This window comes from Dendropsophus ebraccatus, chromosome 11, assembly GCF_027789765.1.
Source record: "Dendropsophus ebraccatus isolate aDenEbr1 chromosome 11, aDenEbr1.pat, whole genome shotgun sequence".
Classification (NCBI taxonomy): Eukaryota; Metazoa; Chordata; class Amphibia; order Anura; family Hylidae; genus Dendropsophus; species Dendropsophus ebraccatus.
Genome location: NC_091464.1, coordinates 57,628,811 through 57,648,004, shown reverse-complemented (window position 1 = coordinate 57,648,004; position 19,194 = coordinate 57,628,811). Strand labels below are relative to the sequence as shown.

Sequence of the window (19,194 nt, the reverse complement as noted above, 5' to 3'; positions counted from 1 at the left end):
CAAGAATATAACTACTATAATACTGCCCCTATATACAAGAATATAACTACTATAATACTGCCCCTATATACAAGAATATAACTACTATAATACTGCCCCCTATATACAACAATATAACTACTATATTACTGCTCTCATATACAACAATATAACATCACTCTATTACTCCATGTTGCATCAATTACTTTATTGCATTTCCGCCCTACTCTCATCATCCTCTTGCTGGGCCATTAGACATGGACAATGCTCATCTTACATCATCATTACTGTCGCCTGATCAATACAACTAGTGATTTTGGACGTTCTGGTCACCATAGTAACTCCACGCACGATCAGGTGTCAGTGTCCGGGCTCGGTTACACTGTATCACTTGCACCGTCCTACATTTGAAGCGACTTCTAGGACTTTGCAGGTCCAAGGAGACAGAACGAAAGCCATATGTTATAATGAGAGGAGAAAGTACTACAACCAGCGAACATGGACACTGAAAAGGTAAGCCTTACACTTCACAATGACCTAATATAGCAGAGCTGAATTTTATCAGTTTACTGTTTGGCGCCACATAATTTGTGCATTTTATGCACTTCATGTTGAATAACAAAGTCAGCTCTGCTACAGGTTACAATGTATTACATATAAAATATTACAAACTCAGAATCGCTACTTCCAATATAGTCAGCTCTACTACATCTTAAATGCAGATGGTGCAAGTTATTGAGACCGCTGTGAGACATCATTGTTTCCCTGTTGGAAAAATGCTAATTCACCCATGCATCAATGTGAAGACAATGGGGGTCTTCTCTAACTTTATCCAGCTGGCTGCACGACACACTCGACTCCACTTCATACCACAACATTAGCAAGGTTTTAATCTGACAAACTTAGTTCCACCACTACAGCAAACTCAGCTCCTACATTGGTACACGTCTGTATATGTTAATATACTGCTTACAGCTGACAAACTCATCAATACTATATATTAGATAAAGTTCTCTCTATTTTATACATATAATATCTTACTTTTACTACACTGTATAAGTTCACTTCTACTTTATCTGACAAACTTAGAGTTTGCGGAATTCTTACATCCCAGTCTCTGCTACATTTGATCCATCAACTCAGCTCCGTCATGCTTGATGAACTTAGCTCTGTTACATACTGTGGAGGGACACAAAACGTTGCAATTTTTGTTTGTACAACACCAACTTTTTGATATTTTGCACTAAGCTTGGCAAGTGGGTGGGGCTTGGCACTAACTAGTCATGTGACTATACACTTATACCCTGTGCATTAGGGATAAGTAGTGTTGGTGGGACATCCCCTATAATTGTGCACACTCTCACCATTACTGCCATATCTGACAAGCTCAGCTCTGCTACATCCTTACATTTTACAACGATCAACCCGAGTCCTGTAGAATTACCAAGGCATCAAAATCCATCAACATGAAACAACACGACGGTTAAGAAACAAACCCGTCTTTGCCGCCTCTGTGATATTTTCGTCGATCACCATCAAAGCGTTGATATTGTTTGAAAGCAAATTTGTTGTTTTTCATCTCAGAGCTGCAGAAAACAGAACTTTTTTTATCTTTTTTTTTTTTTTTGCTTGTCTTAAAATGTAATTTTTGCATTTTTTTGCATTTTTATTTAACCCTTTTATTGTTGAATTTAAAGATGTTACTTTAATCCTCTAAACCGAGGGGGGCGGGGGGTCAAACTGATGGCTTTCCAGCTGTTGCAAAACTATAGTTCCCATCATGCCAGGACAGCCAAAGCTTTAGCTTTAAAGCGACTCCGTACCCACAATCTGACCCCCCCAAACCACTTGTACCTTCCGATAGCTGCTTTTATTCCAAGATCTGTCCTGGGGTCCGTTCGGCAGGGGATGCAGTTATTGTCATAAAAACAACTTTTAATCCGGCAGCGCTGTGTCTAACGGCCGGGGCTTAAATTTTTGTATATGCATTAGGCTGGCACAACCTCTCTGTCCTTCATACCCACCCTCCTCATCATTAGAAATACTCCAGGCAGATTGCCTCCTATTCCCCACCTGTGGCAGCCCGTCACATGGGCGTAATAAGTTATAATAAAGTAGGGAAACTCATAGAGCAATACACAACAATCTGCACAGAACTGCACAAGCCAGGGATTTTAAAAGTGAGGCTAACCAATAGAAACTCTGTTTAAAACTATCCAAGGTGGGAAATCATGATAGGTGATCCAGAGAAAAGCATCAACTGTGAGAGAGTTGCCCCAAACAACTAGCAGGCAGGGCAAAATATTTGTTAAAGTGCCCGTCTTCTCTGATGAGCAGGTTCTTCTCCTACTATATCTATTATAAAATAATTTGTCGGTTTGATATTTTTGGATGAAGATGAATTCATTCACTTCGTTCTGTGAAGTAAATTCCCGCTGATTTGTTAAGGAGATTTGCAAAAAAACTCAAGATGGCCGCACATGCTGTCTGGAGCGTCACTGGGCAGAAGAAAGGTATTAACCATGATCCCTAGCTTCTGGTGCAGGCCCCTCTGTCAGCACCTCATCTATATTAGACAGTTTGTTAAGGAGGTGGCCAGTCAGCTGTATGTGGAGGAGACAGTAGGATGGCAGCAGGCAGTTAGAGCAGAGCAGGGAGAGACTAACAGCGATATAGGAACAGAGAGGAGAGGAATGGCAGAAACTTTTTTTTTTTAATTGTGATTTTCTGATTGAGAAGTCTATTAAACTATTTAAGGGTGCCTTCACACATACAGGATTCGCAGTGGATTTCACGCTGCGGGTTTGCAGCGAAATCCACTGCAAATCCATGTAGTGTGAAGTTCAATGGGGTTATATACCCGCAGCAGAATTTTCATTCCACTGCAAGTATGTAACCTGGCCCCTTTAATCCCCTGCAGCCCACAGTCTGCGCCCGGAGCATACATTACCTGCTTGGCGCTGCGACTGTGTGTGAGGCTCCCGGCTCCCGTTGGTCCCGCTCAGCCAATCAGTGCTGCTGTGCACTGGCACTGGCTGGGGGTTAGAGGGGCTGGGTTACATACTCGCAGCGGAATGAAAATTCCCCTGCGGGTATAAAACCCCATTGAACTTCATACTACATGGATTCACAGCAGATTTCGCTGCAAACTCGCAGAGTGAAATCCGCTGCAAATCCTGTACGTGTGAAGGTATCCTAAGGCTGTGTTCACAACACGATTCTTCTATCCGATGCACACATACACATATACCACTTTTCACTAGGACTCAAAGTGAGTTAGCATAAAAACTCACATAACTGCAGCAAATGACCCAAATGTAGTGACTAGCTGATTACATTAGGGTCATAGGAATAAATCGGGTCCGTGCCAGTCCGTGCACAGATATGTTGGTACTAGAGATGAGAAACTTTACAGCAAGATCAGCCAAACAAAAGGTGACCACTCCCCTAGGCAGTGGGATTCAAGGGCTGAGCAATCAGGTTCAGATTCGACCATACTTACTGTAAGTTTTCTTATCTCTAGTTGGTACCTGATTCTGAAAGGTTGCTGGTGTATCGGCACATTGGACGGGAAAATGGTGAAGTGAACCCTACCTAAATCCTTCTCCAAGCACATTACTTGTGATCAGGGAAAGTAAGATGACTGTTACATGAAGTCTTTCGTTCTGGCAGAGATTAGATAAGGCTCCTAGGCTCAGTTTACACTGGCCTCCCGGCTTTCATTTCTAATAGAAATCATGAGCCTGTAATATGATAGGTCCAATTTCCAAAAAGCCCCAAAATGTTGACGTTCTGTAAAAATTTAAAAATTTTGGATAGCAATAACAGACCAGAAATTGACCACATGTTTACTATGACGTGGAGAATAGATGCTTTTCTCTGTCTGGCTAATGGCTTCATGCAGCTAATGAACCCAAAATGTAACAAATAGGTTAAAGCGACTCCGTACCCACAATCTGACCCCCCCAAACCACTTCAGATAGCTGCTTTTAATCCAAGATCTGTCCTGGGGTCCGTTCGGCAGGGGATGCAGTTATTGACATAAAAACAACTTTTAATCCAGCAGCGCTGTGTCTAACGGCCGGGGCTTACATTTGTATATGCATTAGGCTGGCACATCCTCTCTGTCCTTCCTCCCCACCCTCCTCATCATTAGGAATACTCCAGGCAGATTGCTTCCTATTCCCCACCAGTGGCAGCCTGGCACATAGGGTGGATCGTTAATACACCTGTGTAAAGCTCAAACAGCAGTAAATGTTCCTGGAGCATTCCTAATGATGAGGAGGGTGGGGAGGAAGGACAGAGAGGTGGTGCCAGCCTAATGCATATACAAATGTAAGCCTCGGCTGTTAGACACAGCGCTGCCGGATTAAAAGTTGTTTTTATGACAATAACTGCATCCACTCCAGGACAGATCTTGGATTAAAAGCAGCTATATGAAGGTACAAGTGGTTTGGGGGGGACAGATTGTGGGTACGGAGTTGCTTTAAGCCAATGCATTGACCTTTGTCGACCAGTTACACTGACCTTGTGATACCTTACATTACTCAACCAACTCAACTCAATTTTTTTTTATTTCACATCTTTTCTTAACTTTTAAAAATATATCTCTGCTTTCTTCTAGGCTCCTCCAGATGAGGCTCCGGCTCCTGGTAGTCTTGAGATCGTATCTGTTTCAGAAGAGGAGCTGCCGGTTGTGGATATTGCCTTCTCTTACTTTAGATTTTTTTTAACAAAAACTAAAGTGGATCCTGGAGAAAATAAATCGGGTAAGACATGACCCCCCACCCCCCCCCCCACCCCCGCCAACCTTGTCAACTAACACGGCTCAGGATAAGGCTAAAGAATTCCTCTAATACAGTGCAGGTTTGCAGATTTTGCTTAAAAAGCAAGGAACTGTAGAGAAACATGTCTGTGTCTGAATGTCCACTGGGTGGTCCCCTGAGCTGCAGAAACCCAGTATTGTTCAGCCCCTTCTATCTTAAGGCCCCTATGCCTGCATGTATACGTCACTTTGTGAACATTGTTAGGATTTTGTATTCCAGGGGGCTTTAGCTCTCAATTTGCATAAAATGTCTAAATCTCAGTGCTGGAGCGACGGATTGAAACAAGAGTAATATCTCCTGATTCAGGGTAACAAGTGTTGGAGTGATGGATTGAAATAAGAGTTATATCTCTTGATTCAGGGTACGAAGCCCTAAGAATTTCAGAAGCCAAAGGTAGGCCCAGTGTCCTCTGTGGCGTGTTAATCCCCCTATGCCACACTTTTTGCCCTTGTGTATGGAGTGTATGCAGTCCTGTGGGATGGTAATTTTTGGAGCCTGTCAGTTTTGAGGAAAACTTTTTTGAGGAAAAAGTTTGGAGGATTAGTATTACAGGCATGTTCAGACTTTCCCAGCATAGGCTGCCCAAACATTTACAGTAAAGGCTTAAGAGCATAAAAAGTAACAAAAAGCATGGACCAACAACACCAATCATCCATAACATTAAAACCAACTGAACTTCCATAGCACTGTGATATGTCCCCCTGGACCCCATAGGACTGTCATGTGTCCCCCTGAACCCCAAAACACTGTGATGTGTCCCCCTGGACCCCATAGCACTCTGAAGTGTCCCCCTGGACCCCATAGCCCTGTCATGTCCCCTGTCATATCAGCAACAGATCCTGTATAGTGTGAGGTGCAGTCTTCATGGATGGGACTTGTTTTTCCAGCATATCCCACAGATAATCGATTGGATTGAGATCACCAACTTGATCTCTTTGTCATGTTCCGGGGAAATTATACTGCTGATAGATGCCATTAGGGGGTCCCAATGCCAATTATTATTCTATGGTTTTGATAAGGACAATGTATCTGTGATGGTTTTGATAAGGACAATGTATCTGTGATGCTATCACTCGTTATTACTCTGCATCCCATCATCCTGGCATAGAGTGATCATAAATTCTATCTGCTTCCAGCCACCACTAGAGGGCACTCCCTGTATGCAGATTTATACAGCTGCCATTAAAGGGGTTATCCAGCACTACAAAAACATGGCCACTTTTCCCCCTACTGTTGTCTCCAGTTCAGGTGTGGTTTGCAATTAAGCTCCATTTACTTCAATGGAACTGAGTTTCAAAACCCCACCCAATCTGGAGACAACAGTAGGGGGAAAATGGCCATGTTTTTGTAGCGCTGGATAACCCCTTTAAACTCAATCATAAATCAGCATGCAATGAGCTTCCCCTAGAAAAATATAATTTTTTCTTCTTACTCTGTGTTTTCTCCTTATTTGCTTAGAGGAGGCTTTGGGGTATTAGGGAACCTCTCTACATCTCCCTATATATGTATGCTATGGATTAGTATTTATTACAGTAGAGTTAGGCTTGAACACCTCAGGGGAATCAACTACTTTTTATGACTTTCAGCAGAAACAGCTGAGTTGAACAAGCGCTCGTTCCCCCCGTCCTGTGAGGTAACCTGACGGCTATAAATACAGATTTTGTTTTTATTTAGGTTCGGGGAATTGCGCGCTATCTTTAAATTGCTTCCCATTAATTTTCCAGCTGCTGCGTTTTATTGTCCTGTAATCTGGAGGGTCTGAATATGCAGATGTTCATTTGCTTAAACTTGTAATTTTGCCAGAGGGAGAGAAAAAAAAAGCTGACTTCTTTATCCCTTCCCATCTGTCCTGCCAGCTATTCTTCCTAATTATTGGAGAAAAATGCACCCGGAAACATAGTTACAGCTTAGCAAAGCCTGCAGTCACTGAGAATACAGACGAATCCGTTCCATAACCGCAGACAGCACGTACATAGAGGGAAAGGGTTTATATAGTCAACTCCAGAATTAAGCACGCCCCCGGTAAAGCAGGGTGAATTGATATGAACAGGGCATGATTAAATATATGAAAGTGAAAGTATCATCAGGTACATCGCTTTAAATTTTTCATATGAAAAGAACGGTGCGAGGATGCTGGATGCGCAGTCCTTTTTTTGAAGCCTGAAGCACTGGAGGCGTGCCGCCCGCCTCAATTGTAACTGCGCCCCTTTGTGACGGGGCAATGGAGCCGAGTCACAGAGGGGAGGGATTTTGTCACACTGGGGGCGGACGGGGTCACCTCTAGTGCTTCAGGCCAGGCTGGTGTCTGGGTCTGTGTCTATTCATGTAAAAACTTAAAGTGATGTACCTGATAGTACATTCGCTTTACAATGAATAACCCAAGTAAACACAGGGAAAAATGTAACAAAGGCAGATGCCCCAAACTAAGCAATAGTTGTCTGAACCCCTAAATAACTAATCAATAGTTGTCTGAACCTCTAAACTATCCCCCAACATTATCTGAGGCAGGGGGCCTTTAACTGCTTAAAGGGATTGGTCGTTCACTAAAAATTCACAGATCGCTTCGTGTAAATAGTCTTTTACAGATTCACCCTATGTGTGAGATGGGCTTAAGTGACCTTAAAGCAATCGCAATAACGATTTTTTTTAACGATTTTTCACTTTGTCTAAACGCTGATTGTTATAAAGATCAAATTGTTGCTTCAAAATCATAAAATGATAGGCTGACTTATCGCTCCGTTTAAACAGATCGTAAGTCAAGATTATCAATATCAGAGACATTGCACAGCTATTGGACATTGCATGCGTCAGTTGCTTTGCCTGCACGTGATGGTCAGGTATTAGCACTGCCATGCTACGTCTTGAAGAAGGGGGGGGGGGCAGTTGTCTTCTGCTCCCTGGACAACCCCCAGGCGTCACACTCTGAGAGGATGGGTGCTTTTCCACACAACTTGGTTTCTCACTCTCCCCTGCCTGCTGTGCACAGCTGAAGGTGTAAGGGTTCACTTTGCTTTGTTGTGTGTTCACTGTTGTCCAATCACTGGTCCAGGTACCAAACACACTCACAGGCTATTGAACTTCTTATTTCTTCCCTTCCCAGTATGTGCCCCACCAATAGGAGGTTAGACCCAGTCACCGCTATATAAGTGAGTTAGTTCCTCTTAGGAGGGTCTTTTGTCTTCTTCTGCAGTGGAGTTGGTGTGAGTGTAGTATGCAGTGTTAAGCCCACAGATGGGGAAACTGTCACCTGGGTTCAACCTTGCCCACGCCCGGGATCCTTCTAAAATGTCCAGACAATCTACAGAGTCAGAAATGAATCCACAGTGGAACAAAGAGCTTACGCTGAAGTATTCCACTGATGCTTAGCCTTCTTGGGTAATCTTCAGCAGTTAGCTTCACCCAGTAGTTCAAGCCTAACACTCGCTGGACTTGTTTGGCAAAAAGCAGTCTTATTCTCTACCTATTCTAACCGTGAGTACAAGGCTGCCTTCTTCTTCAACACTAAGTTATCCTACACAACCATCCCGGCAGAGTACTTCACTGATTAGGCAAGGTCCTCAAGACAGCCCCTGAACCATGTCCTATGTCAAGCAACACTTCTACTTCTTCTTATATACTGCTAACACCACCTCAAGCACTACCAACACCCATACCTGCACCTACAAAAGATATTTGCCTGTATTGCACTGAAGTTCTCAAGTAAAGTTATCTTTTGATTAAGTGCTGGACTCTGTGATTATTACTCTGTCGCACGAGCGCCAGTGCTTGTATACCCGGGGGTGGGTATCACCACTCCTGGCCATTGTGACAAGTGCCTAAGTGATAGCACCACGCTAGCCCACTGCTATCAACACCTAGAAACACCAGGTTGCAGCACTAGTACAGTACTAGTACTACTAGCACTAGCACTAGCCCCTGTAGGAAGTAGTCACTTGGTAAGAGGGGCTATAGCGTCAGTTCTTACAGTTCTCGTAGGAGAAGGACACACAGATCCAACGTCCCTGCTGTAGCCAGGCCAGGGCCTGGCTTCTGCCAGGACCCTCATCCGGGACAAGTTAGTTGAGTCTGAGACACAAGTCTGTTCAGATGTAGCTAGAGACAACCTGTTCTTTTAGTATTCCTACTATATCTACTATGCAGTGCTAAACACTACAAAGGGAGAACATCCTAGTCTAGGAACATCCTAGCCCATGCCACGAACCAGTCTAAAAAGTGCAGGGCAGTATCCAGATACAAAAGAGGAACTAGCCTGGATAGGACAAAGCTACCAATCTACGTATCCTATCTAGCTGTGCAGCTAACTGGGACACCCCTGGGAGCTTAGCTTTACCCAGGTAACCAGGACTGGGGCTTGTATCACCCTAGGAGAACGAGTCACTCAACACTGTAAGGCAGAAGGTGGTCAGACCAGAGTCTATACACGGGTACAAGTAAACTTCTCACTCTAGAAGTATTCTCTCAAGTTCTGGCAAAGTACAGTACTACATTGGGTTAGGACTCCCTTGACAAACTCTTCTCTATGCTTCCCTACTCTACTTCCAACTCTCCAAGCACTGCTACCATTACCTTTACTCTACTCCTCCAAGGATCTCCTCAAGCACAAATGAGTTCAAGCACTAAAGTCTGTGTAAAGATTTATCTATTTTCTACAAAAGTGTATTGCACTACTAAGAGACGGCACAGTAAAGCTGGTATATCTTTATCACTGGGACTTAGTCATCCTTTTCTCCGCACCAGCACCTATACACACTAGCCACACACCTTGGGTTATTTTTCCCCTTTCTGTGGGTGGCGGTACCAATAGTTTGGGTGAGTCGATTGCCACTCAGGACTACCATGACAAGAGCTCAAGGAACCAACTATTTGGGGAACACTACAGACCGGCTTCACTAAAGCAGGTACCAACATCACACCTGTGTGCTGCTCTAGCACTGGCATCCCGAAAACCGCCATCACTGGCCAAGTAGTGCACCGCCGACCATCACAGAAGTGGTGTCACCAGTGACACCTAAGTACATCACCGGTCGAGTACCACACATGCTATTCTGCTGCAGAGGTTCCTGACAACCTTGGATTCAGTTACAATTACTAAATACTTTTGAAGAAAAACCCATGCTAGTAGTCAGAAGAAATCCATCAAGCTGTGATGATTACACAGAGTCGCACATCTAGCAGCAAGGGCTCCAAGCGGAACACTTATGTTCTGGAAAGTTGCAGCAGGACATGTCGGCAATAAGAGCAAGCTTCTTTATCCGCTGTCTTGAAACTGAAGCACGCTACGGATTACAGGGCTCAGAAGACTTTGAGAATAACCGCTTCAGCGTAGGTACGCCTGGATCCCTCCTCATCGGCAATCACACTATAGGCATTTTAGCTGGCCATAGCTGGCCAGACAGGAACTCTGGAAACTTGAATCAGCGACAGTTTAGAAGTGTAGCATCAGGCACTGGCCGGAGAGCCAGGCCCTGTGTAGAACACTCTCTGGCTCTGCATACAATTGATTACAGCTTAGACAGGAAACTGGAACATGCTCTCTGGAGTAACCTTCACTATGCACCTGTCTTATATTGCAGGGAGTAAGCTCCCACTGGTGGAGGGGACCTGAGGTAACTTAAAACAACATTAGACCATGCAATAAGGAGACAGTAAGTATGGGCCCTTATAGGCCAGGAACTATGGAGACATACTTTAGCTGGGCGACCTTTAATGGTGACCTGACAGCTTAGGTTGGCCAACACTTATCTAATGTGTATGGCCATCTTTAACACTGATCTAGTAGATGCCAAACCAGTAGGGGCTCCCATAAAACATACTTAAAAACTGTCAACGTACCTGGAGGATCTCCTGATGAGGTCACATGGCGGAAACTTCTAGATTTGTTTGTGTATTTTCTGATGTTAATTTTTTTTTTTTTTACAGAGAACAGAGAAAGTGATGAATCCTCCAAGTGCCATCCCATCATCCCTATGAAATATCTCATTATCATCCTCCTCCTCGTCCTGGTTATTGCCCTGGTGATTGCTACTGGCCTGATTGGTGAGTGCTATTCATTATTCAGTGGCATCTCCATTAAATTGTCAAGGATTAAATGTTTTACAAGCCACTTGAAAGAAAGAATAGAGACGGTTAGCGGCTTCTTTTTCATTAAGCAAAGCAAGTTGACCTTTCTCACCTTCATTGTCTGACGGTGCAATGAATGGCCGATGACTTGATAGCTTGTTTATCAGTGTATTAATGGCTTAATTGGACAGTAGACATTCATTACGCTGGATGAGTTTCATGCACTCTTCTACTTAGCGAAAATTCACTGTCTAACTGTGTCTAATGTCTGGTCCCTGTGCAATTCCACAGCGCATTAATCTTCCGCAGGTCTCCTCTCAAATCTGCTCAGTTCACTCCAAAACAACGGTGGCTTGTCTAGTGGGCATTTTAGAAAATAGACTGCGTATCGATCAGCATTTTGAACTGAAGGTTTCATTTAGTTGTTTGATAGATCTGCAGAACTTCTAATAGATGTAAGCCTGGGAGTTTCCTCAATTGGTGGGCTCAGTGTGGAAATTTGATGACCGGTCTTCTCCCCTAAATACTGTTTACCTATCATATAATTGACATTAATTTAGCAGAAAAATGTCTATGAACTACATTGTAATGCCAACTGTAGCCAGGGTGGATCCACTTTTTCCTCTACCTGTTAAAAATTATTGTCTGTCAGCCACACTTCTCTCCATGTAATAGGGGATGTACAGCTGATGGCTGATTAAAGGAAAGTGCTGCATGGACAATGTAGTTATCATTTGCACAACCTTAGTTGGACAATGTCTGAACTGTGCAACAGGCTAAGTAAATGAGCACCGATCAATGTGATAAACGGTGTGATCAATAGTAATGAATCCATAGGTTCATGGCATCTTGGATAGTCTGGATTGATTTGAGAGAGGGGAAAAAGCATAGTCAACCCAGCAAGGATTAGCAACCACATGATACCTGAAATACCAAAGGTAGTGTTGAGCAGATCTGTCAAACTGTTTGGGTTCAGACTTAAAGCGACTCTGTACCCACAATCTGCCCACCCAAACCACTTGTACCTTCGGATAGCTGCTTTTAATCCAAGATCTGTCCTGGGGTCCGTTCGGCAGGTGATGCAGTTATTGTCCTAAAAAACAACTTTTAAACTTGCCGCCCCATGCTCAACGACCAGGGCTTAGATTTTGCATGCATTAGGCTGGCACAACCTCTTAGTCCCTCCTTCCCGCCCTCCTCATCATTGGGAATGCTCCAGGCAGATTGTCTCATTCTCAATGATGAGGAGGGCGGGGAGGAGGGACAAAGAGGTTGTGGCAGCCTAATGCATACAAAATCTAAGCCCCGACCGTTGGGCACAGGGCTGCCAGTTTAAAAGTTGTTTTTTAGGACAATAACTGCATCACCTGCCGAATGGACCCCAGGACAGATCTTGGATTAAAAGCAGCTATCCGAAGGTACAAGCGGTTTGGGGGGGGGGTCAGATTGTGGGTACAGAGTCACTTTAACGTTTTCCAAAAGTTTGGCATTTGACTCCCGGTGGCTGGAGAAGTTGGGTGACAAACTAAGGAGTCCTATAAAACATGGATACAGATCCAGACAGCCCTAAGGTGGCATCCAACTTCTCCAGCTGCCGGAAGTCAAAAGCTGAGCGCTTGGGTTTGAAGAATGTTGCTGAACAGTTTGACAACAATTTATTTTCACAGCAGCCAGAGCTTTATTTTCTTTTTGCTAAATTCTTTTACATTATAAAAAACAGAATGACGAGCATTCACTCTAAAGCAACATTTTTTTGTGATTTAGGGCATTTTTATTAGCTTCAATAAAAAAGTTATAGAAGTTTATAGAAATGATCTCTCCAAAGGAAAGGGTTTATCTAGATACTGTAATTGCTGGGGGACCCATTGTGGTCAACTGTCCCTTCAGTGAATGGAGTGTCAGCCTGCATGCCTGGCCACCACTCAATCATTTGGTAAAGAGTTGGGACTGTCCCACTTAGATGGTCGTCTGGGTGGATTTGGTCCACATATGTCTATTGTGTATGGGAACCTTTAGAGTCAGATGTTCCCCTCCAGATACATGATGTCATCATCGTTGTCCTGTACAACTGCTTGTAGTTAATCTTGTCCTTGTTGCAGTAGAGTTTAGCTTCCATGTGCAAACATCCTGCCCTGGTGGAGGGCTTGTGTTCATACTTAACATCCTTAATCCACGTCTTTCTCTATGAGCCCAATAAAGCAATAAATTAAACGTCACATAATAAGCTTATATTGTATCGTACATATTTTTCTAGTACACTACACGTGTCCAGGGAAGATACGTTGCCAATCTTCTTCAAAATGTATCCTGAAGTCCAAGCGCTGTGATGGAGTCTACGACTGTCCAGGCGGAGATGATGAACTCAGATGCGGTAATCTCAGTCACACCCTTTAGTTCGTATGAGGTTTTTCTTCATCAGGTTCTTAAACTCTGAACTTGTCTAAGCTAGTGACAGCATTTCTAAAATACTTTGTAGTGCGACTGAGTGGACGGAACGGCGTGCTGCAGGCCTATGCCGCGGGATCCTGGAGGACCGTCTGCTCTGATGGATGGAAGAGCTTGTATGGGAATCTGACATGTAAGCAATTAGGGTTTTCAAGGTAATAAGGATTCACATTCTGTATGCAATGCTTTTGTAAAATTTTTGACTCTATCTGAAGGGTGGAGTGACAGGAGGGTCTAGTTCTGATATGGTGTCATCCTTATATAATGACACTAATGTAGACTTTTTTCTTGTCCTTTTGCTGATCTCCTCACTGGACATACAGTATTATCCTTAAATAGTTGCTAACATTTGAATTTTTTTTCCAGGGAAACTTAGGCTTTGCCAACTAGGGTGTGGCCTATTGTAGGTGTGGTCTATGGGGCATGGCCTATTATGGGTGTGTTTTGTGGGTGCGTGGCTTGCCATCAGTTTCGATTTTATTTCTGCATTTTCCCTATATTGTCCTCATTGTATGGACCATACACATGAGCACAAGATGCTGGAAAGCTGGGTGACCTCAATTACACTGAGTATGAGATGCTCGGAAAGCTGAGTGATCTCGGAAAGCTGAGTGATCTCCATCATACTGAGTGCGTGCAAGATGCTGGAAAGCTGGGTGACCCCATTATACTATACTAGACCCCATTTTAGCTTTGTGACCACCATCGTACTCAGTACAAGATGCGGGAAAGCTGGGTGACCTCTATCATGCTGACTACAATACAAGTTGCTGGGAAAGCTGGGTGACCTACACTACACTTACTACAAGATGCTGGGAAAGCTGGGTGACCTACATTACATTTACTACAAGATGCTGGGGAAGCTAGATGACCCCCCCTTATACTGACTACAATACAAGATGCTGGGAAACTGGGGTTTCTTTATTTTCACCATAGTTTTTAACCATTTTTGCTTTCATAAACAAGAACCCTTTCAGCAATCCCCTCTCCATTATACTGACTAAAAGTCTGGGTGACTTCCATCATACTGAGTACAAGATGTCTATATCTATGGACCATTCCCTCTGTAGATATAGACAATCCCACACCCATGGTTCATTCCTCCTTTATACCTCAATACCCCCCTCTTGTGCACACCCCCATTAGTAAAAATAATTAAAAAAAAACAACACATGCTTACTGTATATTTATCCTCTATCTACTCCTGTATATGTCTCCTCCTGTATATATGTATTCTCTATGTACACCTGTAAATGTCTCCTCCTGTATATATGCATCCTCTATGTATACCTATAAATGTCTCCTCCTGTATATATGTATCCTCTATGTACTCCTGTATACGTCTTCTCCTGTATATATGTATCCTCTATGTACTCCTGTATATGTCTCCTCCTGTATGTATGTATCCTCTATGTACTCCTGTATATGTCTCATCCTGTATATATGTATCCTATATGTACTCCTGCATATGTCTCCTCCTGTATATATGTATCCTCTATGTACTCCTGTATATTTCTCCCCCTATATATATGTATCCTCTATGTACTCCTGTATATGTCTCCTCCTGTATATATGTGAAAGATACAGAAATGGCTGCCACTAGCAGGGAGAGGGGAGGAGCTATGACATCACATGACATGACAGGAGGGACAAACTAAAAGAGGCAAACACACAGCAGTATACAGTATATATCAATGAATGAAACTACGTGGTGGGACACTACATTCACTTTCAATTAGAAATGTTTTTTAAAGAATTTCCACTTATCACTAGTCTTGTGTTCATCACTACCTTTACTTTGCAGCTTTGTGAGCACCGGCTCTGTGGCTGTGACTGCCGTGGAAGAACCATTTAGAAGGGAATTTGTGTCTATAATAAAACCTTCAAATCCTGACATGCGGGAAATGCTACTACAGCAGATTATACAGGGAAAGTATGTATTCCTGGTTATCTAACAGCAAAGTACCATTATCGATGGCAACACTATGGTGGGGAATTGATAGAGTGCTACATCCGTCCCCCAGGATTCCCTTGTGACTTTATCCAGCTCTATACTTGTCTTCCTACTTTCGAGACACACCCATCTTGGCAGTGACGGTCCGCTCAGCCATCACTGAATGAGTTCATGAATCCTCTCATTCATTAAGCAGGTGGTCACTGCTGAGATAGGAGGAGGAAAAATAACGGGGAGTCTGAAGACATCATAGGGGACCCAGGTAGCTGAGTCTTTTTTATCCATTCTCATGCCATTCTCTCATGCCTTTAAACATGATGCCGATATATTAGTTATATCCACAAGTAGGGATAAAAAGTATGTTGTTAGAGTGTATCCAACCCCCCCCCCCACCTTCCCACCCCAATGATTCAACATTGATTCCCTATCCATTGGCTAGAAGATTTATGTTTTGGGCACGAATACATATTCAAGATCTATTTGTTCTGACTGAGTGGACTGGTTACCAATAAATTTGATATTTCCCTACAGTTCAGCTCTCCAATTCTTCTTTTTCTAGAGAATTCTGTTCCTCAGGAAATGTCACTACGATAAAGTGTGTGGGTAAGTATGTGATATCGATCTGAGGGTGCAGGAAAGTGTGTTTTTTGGGGGGGACCAGAATGAGCAATTAAGATTAAAAATATATATGTTAATGATTATAAATACCGTGCTGTGACTGACTACAGAAAGTCTCCATCTTCCTTTCTATCAGAGTGCCCATAAATCTTTAAAGTGTCACTGTCGTGAAATTTTTTTTGGCAGAAATCAATAGTCCATGCGATTTTAAGAAACTTTGTAATTGGGTTTATTATCCGAAAAATGCATTTTTATCATTAAAAAGCAGTTTGAAGCTCTCCCCCCTGTCTTCATTGTTCTCCTATGGAGAGAGCTAAAGAAAAGACCAAAACAGGACAACAAAGAGTTAATCTACAAATCCCTCACCCGTTATCTGTTCTGACCATCACCAGTGACCTGTCTGAGCTCGGATTACAGCTGTCACCCAGCTCTGTGCCTGTAATCCTCTGTTATCTGCTTTCTGCTGCCGGCTAACTCCCTCCTTCCTCCTCCCCCCTCCCCTCTCCCTAGAACAGACAGGGTACGTCTCCTGCAACAAGTCACAATTTTCAGATTTTTTGGAGTGGATGAAAAAGAGGAAGGAGGGGGGGACCTGGGAAAAGGCTTTTTACATGCAGATAATGGCAGATTTGGCTAATAAACCCAATTACAAAGTTTCTTAAAATCGCCTGGACTATTGATTTCTACAAAAAAAAAAATACGACAGTGACTCTTTAAAGGGGTTATCCAGGATTAGAAAAACTTTGCCACTTTCCTCCAGAAACAGCACCATTCCTGTCCTCAGTTTGAGTGTGGGTTCACAGCTCTGTTCCATTTAAGTGAGGACAGGGGTGGCACTATTTTTGCAAAAAAAAAGTAGCTGTGTTTTCTATAATCCCGGATAACGCCTTTAAAGAGTCACTGTCGTATTTTTTTTTTTTGTAGAAATCAATAGTCCAGGCGATTTTAAGAAACTTTGTAATTGGGTTTATTAGCCAAATCTGCCATTATCTGCATGTAAAAAGCCTTTTCCCAGGTCCCCCCCTCCTTCCTCTTTTTCATCCACTCTGAAAAATCTGAAAATTGTGACTTGTTGCAGGAGATGTACCCTGTCTGTTCTAGGGAGAGGGGAGGGGGGAGGAGGGAGGAGGGAGTTAGCCGGCAGCAGAAAGCAGATAACAGAGGATTACAGGCACAGAGCTGGGTGACAGCTGTAATCCGAGCTCAGACAGGTCACTGGTGACTGTCACAGGAGATATCCCGTGAGGGATTTGTAGATTAACTCTTTGTTGTCCTGTTTTGGTCTTTTCTTTAGCTCTCTCCATAGGAGAACAATGAAGACAGGGGGGAGAGCTTCAAACTGCTTTTTAATGATAAAAATGCATTTTTCGGATAATAAACCCAATTACAAAGTTTCTTAAAATCGCATGGACTATTGATTTCTGCCAAAAAAAATTTCACGACAGTGACACTTTAAGCTAAGCAGCTATGTCTTTTTTGCCTGGTTGTTATGACAACACTGCCTAACAACCACGGTCAGCATTAGGTTTCCATATGTTGCTGATGCCCGTGCAGTTGCAGTGTCCATAAATGTTCCTGGCATGGAGAGGTCTTTAAAGGAAAAGACCGGTAAAATTTTTTATTAAAGTATTGTATTGCCCCCCAAAAGTTATACAAATCAGCAATATACACTTATTACAGGAAATGCTTATAAAGTGCTTTTTTCCCTGTACTTACTACTGGATCAAGGCTTCACTTCTTGGATAACATGGTGATGTCACGACCCGACTCCCAGAGCTGTGCGGGCTGTGGCTGCTGGAGAGGATGATGGCAGAGGGATGCTCAGTGTCCCTCCAGTGCCCTGTGTCCCTCAGTGTCCCCCTGCCATCATCCTCTCCAGCAGCCACAGCCCGCACAGCTCTGGGAGTCTGTGCGTGACCTCACCATTTTATCCAGGAAGTGACATCACCATGTTATTCAGGAAGTGAAGCCTTGATGCAGTAGTAAGTGCAGGGAAAAAAGCACTTTATAAGCATTTTCTGTAATAAGTGTATATTGGTGATTTGTATAACTTTTCGGGGGCAATACAATACTTTAATAAAAATTTCTGCTGGACTTCTCTTTTAATGTGTGCAGCACCGCACACATTATTGTACCAGGAGCCAGGCATTGGTTGTTATGGGAGCTGATTGGTTGCCATGGTAGCTGTGGTTGGTTGCTATGGGCAAATCAGACACTTTATGTGTCAAATTTAAAAAAAATATATATTTAATGGGGTTCTTATTTTGATTTTTCTGTGTTTTTTATTGTTGTTTTGCAGTTTGCAGCATTATTATTTGACATTTTAGATTCCCCTATATAACCTATTGATGTTATTATTAGGTTAAAGTTGTAAATGTGGTATTCTAGCAGGACAACAGTTAAAGGTCACTTAAAGGGTAACTCCACCCTGATCCTATCTCCCCTGTAACATTATATATCATTATATTTCTGATTTTCCTATAATCTCTTCTCTTCTCCTGCAATGACGATAATCTTTCTATTTATTTGCAGTTTGTGGAAATCGACCCAGTTATGTTTCATCTGTACGTATCGTGGGAGGGAACATCTCGTCGGAGGGACAGTGGCCTTGGCAAGCCAGTCTGACCTTCCAGGGCATACACCTGTGTGGTGGCTCCCTCATCAGTCCACAGTGGGTAGTGACAGCTGCGCACTGTGTATACGAGTAAGTGAACCAAATCTTCTTTCAAAAAGTCACTGACCTATATATCTTTTTTAAAGGTGAAGTCCACTTAAAGAGGATTTTGCTGATTAGATCCAGATGCTTAAATATGTTTTTATAATCTGTTCACATTTTCTGATTTAAAGGGGTACTTTGGGAAAACAATATTTTCAACTGGTGTCATAAAGCTATATAAATTTGTAATTTACTTCTATAGAAACAAAAACTCCAGTCTTCCAGTACTTATCAGCTGCTGTATGTCCTGGAGGAAGTGGTGTTTCCTCTCCAGTCTGACACAGTGCTTTCTGCTGCCACCTCTGTCAGAGACAGGAATTGTTCAGAGCAGTAATGGTTTTCTATGAGGATTTGCTACTGCTCTGGACAGTTTCTGACATCAACAGAGGTGGCAGCAGAGAGAAATAGGCTGTAAAAATACACCACTTCCTGCAGGACATACAGCAGTTGATAAGTATTGGAAGATTGGAGATTTTTTTTTTTTAAATAGATGCAGTTTAGAAATCTTTATAACTTTCTGATACCAGTTGATTTGAAATCATTGTTTTTTTCACCGGAGTACCCATTTAATTTTTAAAAATCCTTTTCTGTACACA

At 42.9% G+C, this 19,194-nt stretch overlaps 1 protein-coding gene across 1 annotated transcript in view; it reads left to right on the top strand.

Moving 5' to 3' along the window:
• Window positions 1–477: 477 nt before the first annotated feature.
• TMPRSS3 (transmembrane serine protease 3) overlaps window positions 478–19,194 on the top strand; it is a 53,755-nt gene continuing 35,038 nt past the window's right edge. Inside the window, exons 1-8 of the mRNA XM_069944911.1 lie at window positions 478–492; window positions 4,604–4,748; window positions 10,725–10,841; window positions 13,120–13,236; window positions 13,342–13,465; window positions 15,115–15,243; window positions 15,824–15,867; window positions 18,415–18,586. Of these exons, the coding sequence (XP_069801012.1) occupies window positions 478–492; window positions 4,604–4,748; window positions 10,725–10,841; window positions 13,120–13,236; window positions 13,342–13,465; window positions 15,115–15,243; window positions 15,824–15,867; window positions 18,415–18,586 (863 nt within the window). The remainder of the gene's footprint in view (window positions 493–4,603; window positions 4,749–10,724; window positions 10,842–13,119; window positions 13,237–13,341; window positions 13,466–15,114; window positions 15,244–15,823; window positions 15,868–18,414; window positions 18,587–19,194) is intronic.